The 13,082-nt window shown below is 38.6% G+C and overlaps 1 protein-coding gene across 5 annotated transcripts in view; it reads left to right on the top strand.

Annotated features, from left to right (window-relative positions):
* The window catches only part of AATF (apoptosis antagonizing transcription factor), a 103,560-nt gene that overhangs the window by 31,616 nt on the left and 58,862 nt on the right, over positions 1-13,082 (top strand). For all 5 annotated transcript variants that reach the window (XM_007096069.2, XM_042965562.1, XM_042965564.1 and 2 more), the window contains exons 5-8: positions 6,246-6,360; positions 8,002-8,203; positions 8,796-8,960; positions 10,460-10,543. In XM_007096069.2, the coding sequence (XP_007096131.2) occupies positions 6,246-6,360; positions 8,002-8,203; positions 8,796-8,960; positions 10,460-10,543 (566 nt within the window). The remainder of the gene's footprint in view (positions 1-6,245; positions 6,361-8,001; positions 8,204-8,795; positions 8,961-10,459; positions 10,544-13,082) is intronic.

The raw sequence follows: 13,082 nt of genomic DNA, 5'->3' as shown, positions 1-13,082 counted from the left end.
TAGATTGCTGTGTCCTATAGGGCTTTTTAAGGATTTATTGACACACTTCATCAAGGTATTTGAGAGAGTATTCAGGGAAACCTAAGAAATTCTGCAGCTCTTTTCCCTTCCTTATAAATTCATGCCTGGTCAGAAATTACAGCTTGAGTGGGATGTCCCTCCACAGAACTCAAATGCACACTATCTATCATGTTACTTAGTGTGGCAGTAATGTAAAATGTTAAGGATTTTTTGTTTTGTTTTGTTTTTTGCTTTTTGCTTCTCTCCATGAGGGGACTCACCCAACATATTTTATCATACGTCTCTTCCTCTCTCCCTTATTTCAACTTCCACTTACTCCCCCAATTCCCCACATCATTCTCTTAAGAGAAAAAAATAAGTTTTGTCCACTGAGTCCTCTTTCTTACTTGATTTAATATGTCTTGGGTTGAATGTTTCTCACAAAAACACTTTGCATTCAGAATTAGCCTATCAAACCGTTTCCTCCATAGACTCCTCCATAGACTGCACGCCTTCCACTATGGTGCCCCCTGAGGTATGAAAACTCAGGGCTGCCTTTGGCTTAGCCATCATGCTTTTAGAATATAAGTCCCCGTGCTCCGCTTTGAAAAGTTATCCTGGTGGATATTTTGGACCATTAAAAAAAAAAATTCTACTTTTGGTCCACAGAACCAACCAACCAGCAGAGACAGAACTCCTTATACTATTCCAGTAAAAACCATAGTCCTCATGATGACACATCTACTTACCCAAATCTGGGAGTACATATATGCACACGCCCGCACGTGTGCAGGATACATGGATATATCAGAATTCTAGTTGCACACACATTGGAGATGATAGCAACTCATCCATATGGTTGGTGTGCAGGAATTTGTAACCTGCAGTACTCTTTCTTCCTGGTGACGCCATTCTGCTTGGGGAATATAGAACAAGCCCAAACAGTAATACTGACAGAGTTCGGAATTATGATACAGTGGAGCCTTCACGTAATTCTTTGTTGAAGAAGTTAGGGCCTAAATGTTAAGGCTTATTGTTATTCTGAGTTGATAATCTCTGCCTTGCTTTAATAATTTTTCCTCATGCCTGGGTAGCCCGCGAGTTGCACAATAATCACTCACACAGCTTTGTAATCAATGCCCAAAGTAATAGGATTCCTCTGGCCACCGGCAATTAATAAATTTGTGTCTTTTTTAAAACACTAGCAAGTCGGGCCTGAAATACGACTGACTGGCTCTCCTCATTTGCATATTTATTGCAGTGGAAAAATTCTTACCAGATGATTGATGCCGAGCCTGCCTCTTGAATTCCAAGCAGCACATTATTATGAAATGAAAAATGCTGGCCATACAGTTGATTAAAGTTGAAGACAGTGGAATCGGTGTTTTTTAAGATTGTGGGAGAATTAAAGGCATATTTTAATAGATGTTGACAAGAAGTGAACTAACAAAAGCAAAGCAAAGGATTTGCTTGAAAAGATTTAATCAAACGTCTTTCTTGGGGGATTAATTGCCGGGGATGACTAGTGCAAGTGGCAGGCTTGTGTGGATTTGAATGAAAAGTATTGTTCTCAGACCAATATATCGTGTGTCATTTTGACCTATAGTTTAGCTCTGGTTCTAGAGTTACTTTTGAAGGAGAAAAAAATGCTCTTGTAATCTATACATCCTAGTTCATAGTATTTATCTGGGGTAATGGGAATGTGGGAGTTATGTATACTTGTACATAAATAATTGTATGTTTTCATGTTTATTTTAAAAATAACTGTATGGATATTTAAAAACTGATAAAGTAAGCTTTATTTTAGTTATAAATTCACTGTTGCCATTCCCCCTCCAATCCCCTTGCCAGAAGTTGTGTTATTGGTTTATAATCTAATTAATGAACTGTGTGCCTGTGTCCAAACTTATTCTCTGCCTACAGTTTTGTTTATGTTGAACAGCCAAGATGAATCAGGGAAAAAAATAAAGCTGTTAGGTGAAAATGGTTTTTAGATTGGTGACATTTTATATATAGAATGCTTGCATATGGGTAGCATGTAAATGAACACTTAATACAGGAATCTGAATACCAGTTCAGTCCTAGCACTGTCGAGCAGCATAAGTGGAACTTAAAGATATTCACCATGTGAAAGCTGATGATTTTTTTGATAGTCATACACTTTCTATGTCCACGGCATTTAAAAATGTATAAAATGCCTTAACCTGTAAAAGACATGTTTCTTATTTTTCACCTAAATTCTGTGAGATACACAGGCAAAGGATTATCTACATTTTACAGATGAAAAAATTGAGACTCAGAGATTAAATTGGTCCACTCAGTATAAAATGACTAGTTAGTAATCGTTGTCAGTTAGCATACAGGGCTCCCGACCCTTAGTAAAGTACTCTTTCCATTGATTCTCTACTTAGAAAATCATTCCTAAAGCCAGTGCCCAGACGCTGAGGTTGTATCTTGATAATATGGTGAGGCATATGTCCTTCTTAATCTCCTCTTAAGGGAAAGGCCTCTGGAAGTGGACCATGTAGGACAAAATAAACGTATATATCCTTGACAGTCTCCATTTGTTTTGTGGCCCTGAGCCAAAAGGGAGAGAGAAGAAAGTATATGCTTCTTTGCTGCTTTTTTAACTGCTAACTCTGACAGTAATTAGGGAAAAATTAGAGGTGAATTAGAAACCATTGGTTCCATTCTCTTTATTTTTCATAGGGTTGAACAAATAGAATTTAGTCCGATATGAATGACAAAAAGAGGGTAGGGTTTGGTTTAGTTTATTTTTTAGGCTGGGAAGAATCACCATTGGATTTGAATCTCCGGGAAAGTCTTTCCTCACTCTTGTCAATTGTGGCTATGAGGAGGCCTGCCGCATCCAGCAAAGGATTGTCCATTGTCTCTTCAGATTTTACATAAAATCTTACCAGAAGAAAATGTAACCCTAATATTGCAAAGAAATGAGAATTGGGTTCTTTTCTTTTCTTCCATATCCCTTTACAGGAAGCTGTCCATGTGTTGGCCACTGGTGACTTTACTTTGATAAACATTTTTTTCTTTTTCTTTATTTCTTCTTTTCTTCTTCTTCTTCTTCTTCTTCTTCTTCTTCTTCTTCCTCTTCCTCTTCCTCTTCCTCTTCCTCTTCCTCTTCCTCTTCCTCTTCCTCTTCTGTGTGTGTGTGTGTGTGTGTGTGTGTGTGTATGTGGTTAGAAGCACAGAATTGCAGATTTCATCTCTTGTAGGTCTCTTGACACTTTGATGCATTGTGGTGCTATCCCTGAATGGAGCTTAAATACTTCAGGGCTACTTTCTGACTGGGTGAAGGGGTGTATAAAATGAGAACATATGAGAGAGTATTAACAGAAAGGCACACTTTGATTTACTGATATTGGCTCTCTGCTTTCTTGTTGGATTGATATGCTGTCTAATATATCTGCAATGGATTTTTTTAAACTGACTTGAACAAAATAAAAAGGCTTGTATAGCTACTTGAAAGTGGCCCTTAAAAGTAGTAGTCTTTTCGTTGGATGTTTTCACACTTCTTGGTTATGCTACATGTTAGAGTCAAATTATGACTTGCTCTTGGGGGCAAGCAGCTATAAACATTACAGACTCTGCTTTGCAGCTTCTTCCCTGCATGGTTCTTGATTTCATATTTTAGATCATGGACACATGATACCTCAAGGAAGTCAGGGACAGACACTTGGCTTTTCTTGTTCTTTTAAATTTTTTATTGTAAAAAACACATATCCTAAAATTTACCTAACATAAAATTTATCGTGACCATTTTTTTAATTTTTAAATTTATTTCTAATTTTAATTCTAGTATAGTTAACATATAGTGTTATATTAGTTTCAGGTGTACAGCATAGTGATTCAGCAATTTATCCTGACCATTTCTGAGTGTACAATAGTGCTCAGTAGTGTTAAGTACATTCACATTGTTGTGTCACCAATCTCCAGAACTTTTTCCATCTCATAAACCTAAAACTGTATACCCATTAAAGTCTGCATTCCCCTTTCCCCCAACCCCCGGTAACCCCCATTTTACTTTCTGTCTCTATGGATTTGACTACTCTAGGTACCTCATAGAAGTGGAATGATATAGTACTTGTCTTTTTATGACTGGTTTATTTCACTCAGCATAATGTTCTCAGGGTTTATCCATGTGTTGTAACAAGTGTCAGAATTTCCATCTTTTTAAGGGCTGAATAATATTTCGTTGTTTTTCTTGTTCTTTTTTGACTAAGCTCAAGATTGAAGGATTATAGATGATTTTTTTCTATACAGAGATGAATGGGGATGATAGAATCATTTATTATCCTCTGGTCTTGGGATCACTTGAAAGTGTTTTCTTTTTCAGTTATGGTAAAATGTACATGACATAAATTTCCCAGTTTAACCATTTATAAATGTATTGTTCAGTATCAAAGTCCATTCACACGGTTGTCCAGCACCACCACCATCCATCTCCGGAACTTTCTCATCTCAGTCAGAAACTCTTATCTATTCCCCTCTCCCCCGTACCCCTGGCAACCAGCATTCAGTTTTCTTCAATGAATTTGACTATTCTAGGTCCCTCATGTAAGTGGCATCACACAGTACTTGTGCTTTTGCAACTGGCTTATTTTACTTAAGATTTTCAAGGTTAGGTCTTGGGAGTTTTAAAAACTACTTTGCAAATGTGAAATAAGTTTCTGGTTTCCCTTTGGAAAATATGGGCTCTGTCTCAAGATGTAGCCTTTTCTAGAAAAGACATTAAAAACTGATTAACGCTAACTGAAGTTTGTGTGGGCTGAAGTCCCTATCGAATGTAAAATAAAAATGAATGTAGGCATTGCTAAATGAAAGTAGGGATGCTTGTGAGGTTACAGTTATTTAAGGGAAAGGGGGAAGGAGTGATAGAAGCATGGCCAGAGATGAATGGACAGCTATTAGTAATAATAAGAATGGAAAATCACACGATTTAGCAATGGATTAAATCTATAGAATAAGGGCACCAAAATGTCAGTGATCTATGAAAACACATTATACAGAAGAGAAAATCAGACAAGGGAGAAGTATTAGGTAGGAAGAGAAAAGTTCTGTTTCTGATGTGGTATATTTGGAGGACTGATGGAGCATCCATGCGAAGATTTTCTTGCAGTTGCTGGAAGTGTGGAAGCTCGATCATAGGAGAGACGTCTGAGTGCTATCAACGCATAAATAGTGATTATCAGTGTCTAGTTAGCCCCTTTAGTAGGCTTAGGCTGACAAAGAAGGTAAGAGTTCAGTTCTCAGAGGGCCAGTTTTTATTCTGAAAGTTCTTAGCCATAGACTGTGTACTTAATCCTGACCAGCTTTATTACAAACGCATCCTGTCGGCTACGAGAAGAACCAGGTAAGAACATGTTCTAGATGTGAAAATTTTTAATACAGAATTCAGTACTGCAAACAGTTAGTCATTAGCTTGGGTTTTCATATGTGAACAAGAACTTTTCATGTGCGAGAGAGGGGCACCTGGGTGGGTGGCTCAGTCAGTTGAGCATCTGACTTCGTCTCAGGTCACGATCTCGCAGTTCGTGGGTTCGAGCCCCGCATCGGGCTCTGTGCTGACAGCTCAGAGCCTGGAGCCTGCTTCAGATTCTGTGTCTCCCTCTCCCTCTCTTTGACCCTCCCCTGCTCGCACTCTGTTTCTCTGTCTCTTGAAAATAAATAAACATTAAAGAAATTGAAAAATGAAAGAATATGTATGAGAGATTGAGTGAATGACTTGGCACCTCAGACCATAGGCAAATGAGATCTCCTGTAGGAGGGTGGTGGCGGCGGTGACAGTGGTGGAGGTAGGGATCCCAGGACAAAGTTGTGCTGTTTGGAAGAGAAGGAATTGCTTAAGGAATTGATTGATAGAGGGATAATCCAGGAGGTTGGTGGCTTGTAGAAACTAACACCATAGGGGAAAATGACTGGTTATGATGACAGGGAAGGAATTTGTCAATCTGACTAAATTTAAGAACCCACAATTTATTGCAGACCCTTCCCTACACACCTTATGTATGTTACCTCGCCTGTTCCTCACAACAAGCCTGTGAGTTAGGCACTGTTATTATCTCCTTTCAGGAATTTGGTATTTCAGAGAATTCTTAGTCTGTGGGTACCCTGTGCCTGCCCCCCCATCCTGGCCAGAACTGCTCAGGAGTCATGGGTTATAGTCGTTGCCTATTTTGGAGAATTGTAGATAATAAATTGTTCCTTCTCTGTGCTCTATTTCCCAGGTCACAAGGCCCTTAAAGCATTGTTGAGGTCATTGGTAGATCTTCAGGAAGAGTTACTTTTCCAGTACCCAGACACTAGATATCTAGTAGATGGGACAAAGGCCAAAGCAGTAAGGTAAGGAAAGAATGGAGCTATGGAGTTGCTTATTTTAATCTGAATAGTTTCCCATCATTTATGAAAAAGCCAAATCCTCTGCAGGCAGATGTCAGACTTACTGTTAGTAAAACAGAAAGAGGGGTGCCTGGGTGGCTCATTCGGTTGAGCGCCGACTTCGGCTCAGGTCACGATCTCGCGGTCTGTGAGTTCGAGCCCCGCATCAGGCCCCTGTGCTGACAGCTCAGAGCCCGGAGCCTGTTTCAGATTCTGTGTCTCCCTCTCTCTGACCCTCCCCCATTCATGCTCTGTCTCTCTCTGTCTCAAAAATAAATAAAAACATTAAAAAAAAAAAATTAAAACAGAAAGAGCCTCTTATATTTAACTGGTGGCCAGGATAGCACATAAATTGGGAATAGGGTTTTTCATTTTTATATTTACTTGGACTTGCTCCCCTTTGTGGGCATCTGCAAAACGCTTGCCTTCTCTTTAGATCTGTTTAAATTGGGAGATGAAAGCACATTGTTAATATTCTTTTTTTTTTTTTAATTTTTTTTATGTTTATTTATTTTTGAGAGACATAGCACAAGTTGGGGAGGGGCAGAGAGAGAGGGAGATACAGAATCTGAAGCAGGCTCCAGGCTCCGAGCTGTGAGCACAGAGCCCAACGCCAGGCTCAAACCCACAAACCATGAGATCATGACCTGAGCTGAAGTCGGATGCTCAGGCAACTGAGCCACCCAGGCACCCCAATATTCTTAATTAATGTTTATGAAGCGCTTTGTGCCAATACCATGGAATTGCTGGTCACAACCATTTCCTTTTCAGTGAGGGAAGAAGTAGTTATTTTGAAGGGTAGAAATTTTTCAGAAAAGAGCAGAGTAAACCTGTTTTCTGAAATTGTCACATTTGATGAAGGATTTCCCCACACCCCCCTGTACCACCCATTGTTTGAACTTGCTGTGTATGGTACCTGCTTGCTTTTTTTTCCCCTGGGCTTATCTTTTGCTCCATTCTTTTCCACTGAGTTAGTTGCAGGGATAATAAGTAGGCTCACATTTATTGGGCACCTACTATGTATTGGGGTCAGTAGTCCATTGAGGGCAATTGGCTTGATAGGTGGAGGTTGTATTACTTTCTCATGGAAGTTGCATTTATTGCAACATACTTTCCGTTCTGCTGCCTACCCCTTTGAGTTTTCTTCACATTTGGCTCTCTTCCTGTGATTAGACTACTATTATTCAGCTTTCCTGAACAATTTGTTGCAGGGAGACACATTGCCCTTATTGATTTGGGGATTAAGGTCATAAAAGTATGATTATGTGTTTAATTTTTAAAGACCATCTTGTAAGAGTAGAGGCCTGGTTCATATGCATTTCTAATAATGTTTTTACAACCTCATTTATTTTTACGGTTTGCTTACCTCTTAAAAAAAATATTTCTAAGCTAGTAGTTTTTATATTTATTTGAAAAGTTACATGAGTTTTTGATTGACCTCATGAACATTCTTTTCAAACAGAAAAAGCCATCCTCACATCTATGATGTTATTGAAAATGTAGACAGAATAGGGAAGGCCTAAATACTCGACATCATGTGAGCTTAGCTTTTTATTTGGGTAATGTTTGTTTTCATTGGACTTAGTGTTCTTATTGGTTTTCTAGTGAGGAAGAGATTTCCAGTGAAGATGAAGAACTAGTAGAAGAGAAGAAGAAGCAGAGAAAGGCCCCACCAAAGAGGAAGCTAGAAACGGAGGACTATCCCAGTTTCATGGCTAAGCGTTTTGCCGACTTCACAGTCTATAGGAACCGCACACTTCAGAAATGGCATGATAAAACCAAGCTGGCTTCTGGAAAACTGGGGAAGGTGTGTGTGTGTGTGTGTGTGTGTGTGTGTGTGTGTGTGTGTGTGTGTATGTGTGCGTGCGCGCATGTAAGTACACGTGTGTAACAGAGGTTGTGGCCACCTGAAGCAGTTTTAAGAAATTGGAACTACAGCTCATGTATCTTATATTTATGTAGCTCATTATAATGTCATGATGTAATAGTAATCGGTCATTACTGTAGAAAATTTACTGAACTCCCACCATTGGGGTTTATACTATTCAGACCTGGGATTTTAACTTTATTAGAAAGAATATTTTATTCTAGAAATTATGGCCTCATAAGTGTTCAGATGTTTGGGAACACAAACTACTTAAAGAAGTAGATTTTTAAACAGTTATGAAAGATGCAGAAGTTACTCTCTGGGTATAGGAAAGTAATACAACCTGCATAAGACTAATTTTTTTTTTTTTCCTGAGAACAGTTACAGCCATTCAGAAACTCGGTCTGTAATACAAAGTCCCTCCTGAGAGGAGGATCGTCTGTTTCTCTGCTGACACAGAAAGATAGAGAAACCAACGTAGCTGCCTTCAGCACACACTTTCTGCATTATCTGACACTGGTTAATGTTGCAGGGTTTTGGTGCCTTTGAACGCTCAATCTTGACTCAGATCGATCATATTCTGATGGACAAAGAAAGATTACTTCGAAGGACACAGACCAAGCGCTCCATCTACCGAGTTCTTGGCAAACCTGAACCATCAGCGCAGCCTGTCCCGGAGAGTTTGCCAGGACAACCGGTAAGAGCTCTGTGATGCTGGGTGATTACCGTGAATAGTTTCTATGAGGCTAATTAGCTGAAAAATCTGATCACCTGCTTGTAGATGTCATTCTTGGTATAAGAAGTTAGTGAAAGGAAGGGAAAAAGCACTACTTTACTAGATTGTTGACAAAGAGTATATGGAAGGACAAAATTCTTTTAAAATGGAGCTATTGTTAACTTCTGTGTAGTCTTCTCTTATTTTTGAGTTTGATAGGAGTCTGGTAATGGAAGCATTCATAATCCAGTTTTTATAATTCAGTTTTAAAGCTACTTCTTTGGAAATGTCAGTATTGAAGTGAGTGTGTACTTTAGGCTTTATATTGGACATGTAGATACTACAGAAAAGGATCCAAAATTAGAACAAATTCTTTTGTTTAAAGGAAACTTTTATTTATAGAAATATATACTTAATAATTTTTTTCAAAATTCAAAAGAATTTAAAATGAAAAGTAAAATTCCGCTTCTTAGATTGAACCAATGTTCAGTTATAACAAGCTTTTTCTATTCATATAACTATATACACATATAACACATATATCTATGTAGAAATATGGTTACATATTTTTAATTAAATGGAATGGATATGTGTATTTATAAATATATAAAATATTATAAACTATATGTAAAATCTTACAATTTTTAAATTTAAATTTTCCTAGAGATCGATTATCTAGAGATCAATTTCATTTTTCCTAATGGCTACTGAACATTCCTTCTTATGGGTGTGTACTATAATTTATTTAAACAGTGGATATTTTTGTTGTCTCCAGCTTTAGAAACAGTGCTATTGGAAACATTCATGAGCATTTATAATATGTGTATTTGTGTGGACATATGGATAGATTTCTCAAAGTGGAAATAGCAAATCAAAGAGAGTACACGTTTTAAAGTTTATTTATTTAGGGAGAGAAAGCATGAGTGGGGGAGGGGCAGAGAGAGAGAGAGAGAGAGAGAGAGAGAGAGAGAGAGAGAGAGAGAATCCCAAGCAGGCTCCACACTGTCAGCACAGACCCCAACGTGGGGTTCAAACCCACAAACTGCGAGATCATGACCTGAACCGAAGTTGTATGCTTAACTTAACCCAGGCGCCCCCACATTTTAAATCCTGACACGTGTTACTGATTCCCTCCAGAAAGGTTGTATTAGTTCCCATTTCCACCAGCTGGGTTTTCTGGTACTGATTGTTGCCAGTTTTAGAAGTGAAAAATGGTGTCTTCTTATTTTAATTTTCATGTATTTAATTAGAATGAGGTTAAACATTTTTATATGATTATTGATCGTTTATGGTTCTTTTTCTGTCAAGTGCCTATTAATGTTTTTGTCTACTTTTTTATTGGAATGTTTTTGTTCTTTAATTTAAGAGCTCTTTATATCTTAAGGAAAAGTGTTTTGACTGTTATACACATTATATGTAGTAGCTACATTACTTCAATAACCTTTTTGGATTCACTCCTTCCTGTTTTCTCCTTGATTCAGGAGATCCTTCCTCAAGCCCCTGCCAATGCCCACCTGAAGGACTTGGATGGAGAAATCTTTGATGACGATGACTTTTACCACCAGGTATAATTTTCATACTCTTTTCTTTTGTTACAGATCAGGTGTTAGCATTTTAAAACAGCTCATAGAATTCTCTGGTCTGCTTTGGAAGGAGGATCGAGTCAGGGAGTTAGAAGTGCTGTCTTCAGAATTGACTTACTGTGTAGTTCTGAATCTGTTTTTCCTTTCCTGTCTTGTATTTTTCCTTTTGAAATGAAAACAACTACAGCTACTTTGTTAGTTGCTGCAGAGTATAAATTATGTGTAAAACAGCTGAGCTTCTTCAAGTCAGGTGGTTCATTCTTTCTCAGACATTTTTGAGAATATTAATGTAATAGAGGACTTTTTGCTAGTTATTTGGTTTCTTGTACTATTACTGTTAGATTGGGATATGGAGCTAAAGGGCTGGGATCCCAGAGTTCTTGAATTGAACTTCTGGTTCTATTACCTATTAAGTCTCTTGTGTTTTGTGTGTGTGTATGTGGGGGGGGGGTGCCTCTTCAAATCAGTTAAATATGTATTGAGATTGTCTGCTACCATTGATTATAATTACAGTGTAATGTTTTGAAGACAGAAAGAATTGGTAGAAGTCGAAATATGGCCCAGCTATTGATACCTCTTTGCAAATGTCCCTCAGTTCTTTCCCTTGATATTGTCTGCTGGCATGCTGCTCTTTTTAATGATGCTGGTGACTCTGAATGTAGTTTGGGCTATTCTAAAGAACTAAAATATTTTCCTGTAATCCTGGGTCTCTGGGTAAGTTATACTTAATGAAATCTGCTTTAGGATGTACCCTTTCTAGCTCTGGGAATCAAGGAGGCTATTCAGCAGTGATGCACCAGCTTTTGTTGAGCCACTATTTATCGAGATACCCTTTTTTTCTCTGCTGAATTTTTAGTGTATTAACTTTGCCAAGGAATTTCAACTGCTTGTTGAAGGTTTAGCCATGATGTATTATGTATTGGGAATATGAAGGAAAAAATTTGGGAAAATTACACTACAGGGCCAATAGAACAGGTGATTCTATGTAGGGGATACCTCTGAGTCTTTGCCATTAGAAGAGAAAGAGACTCTCTAATAATCTTTCTATTCACTCTGGAGTGTTCAATGAAATTATTGCCATAAGTGAGCCTTAAAAGTAATGATGAGAGGGTGTAAGAAAGAGGATTGGTGTGGCCTCAGGTGTTCCTAGTCAGAGGTCCTGATTCTTTTTTCCTTTTCTTCTCTTATTATATCCATTTGTCAGAAGAGTAGGGAACTCTATTTTGTTCTAGAGTGTCTATAAGGAATTACCTGATATGGGATATTAATGCTGTATAACTGTGTGAGATCATGGGAGACAATCAAAAATGCTCCAGTCTTCATTAATTGAAGTGTACATTGTTCGATGGAAAGTGCATCATAAATTAAATAGGCTTAATAAAATAAACTGAAATTACTGGGGAGAAAGAAGTTGCTTCCACTGGCAATCCTTGGTCTGATTTTTTTTTTTTTTTCCTAGAGGTCTGTTTAAAAAGAAATAGCATTACTTGATTGGCCCTTCATCCCAATTAATAATTTTACCTTCGATAAATTCTGATTTCAGAGTTATGACTAGTCACATCTTAGCTTTTCCCCTTGCTGGTTAATTGGGGTGCTGGGGTTAATCTAAATTAAAACTTAAACTAATAGAGGTCAGCAAGGCAGCTGAAACACCTGAGTGAAACAAATGGGGCTGCCAGGCGCAACTTTATCTTGGCCGTTTCCCAAGAGGGAAGTGGCAGCAAATTGGAGTTGTTTCAGCCTTCTGTAAAGGTGAATGATGGGTGACACTTGTTAATGTACAGCATCTCCGGAAGCATTCCAGATTGCTTTGCTGCTGCACCAACTGCTGCCATCCATGCACAGTCAGTAGGAACTGGACCAGTTGCCAACATCTGGCAGCACAGCAAGGAATGGGTGCAAGTCCTGAAACCCCGCAGATTCTAAATATGGTGCTTAGAACTGTGCAGGCTTTAATCACTTACCACTCTTTGGCAGCGGGCTCCGACAGCTTATCCTAGCCTCGTACATCACATCCCGACATCTGCTGAGCCGCAAGGCAGCTGCACATTCATTTTCTCTTCTTGCCTTTTCTCTTTGCCTCCTATTCCTCTTATTCTTCCCACTTTCCCCCCGCCTCCCTTCAGTTTTCCTCTCCCTCCCCAATATACTTCTTGGGAGAGATGATCTGTGAAGATTACTGCTTCATTGTGTGCAAGTAATTGTGGTGATGCCAGGCCCTTGACAGACACAGCACAGCACCTGTTCTGCTGACCTGGTTAATTTCTTCTGTTGAGTGGGATTTGCCCGAGATTGGAGCTGAAGCCAATTCAATGATAAGGCTAAAGAAAATGGCTGTATGTTTTCTGTCACCTCCCAATTAAATTGGCTTCATAAAGTGCTTTCCTTTATTTGTCAGAGTAGTAAGCCTGAGCTAAGTGTTGCATTCAGAAGTGGCACAATGTATTACAATGGGCCTGTGAGTTTTCATTTGTGTTTTTTTTTTAATGTGGTCATATGGAAGAGCTGGGTGGTGAATATA

This window comes from Panthera tigris, chromosome E1 (genome assembly GCF_018350195.1).
Source record: "Panthera tigris isolate Pti1 chromosome E1, P.tigris_Pti1_mat1.1, whole genome shotgun sequence".
NCBI lineage: Eukaryota > Metazoa > Chordata > Mammalia > Carnivora > Felidae > Panthera > Panthera tigris.
Note: the sequence above shows the minus strand (reverse complement) of the source record. Positions and strands in the feature narration are given on the sequence as shown.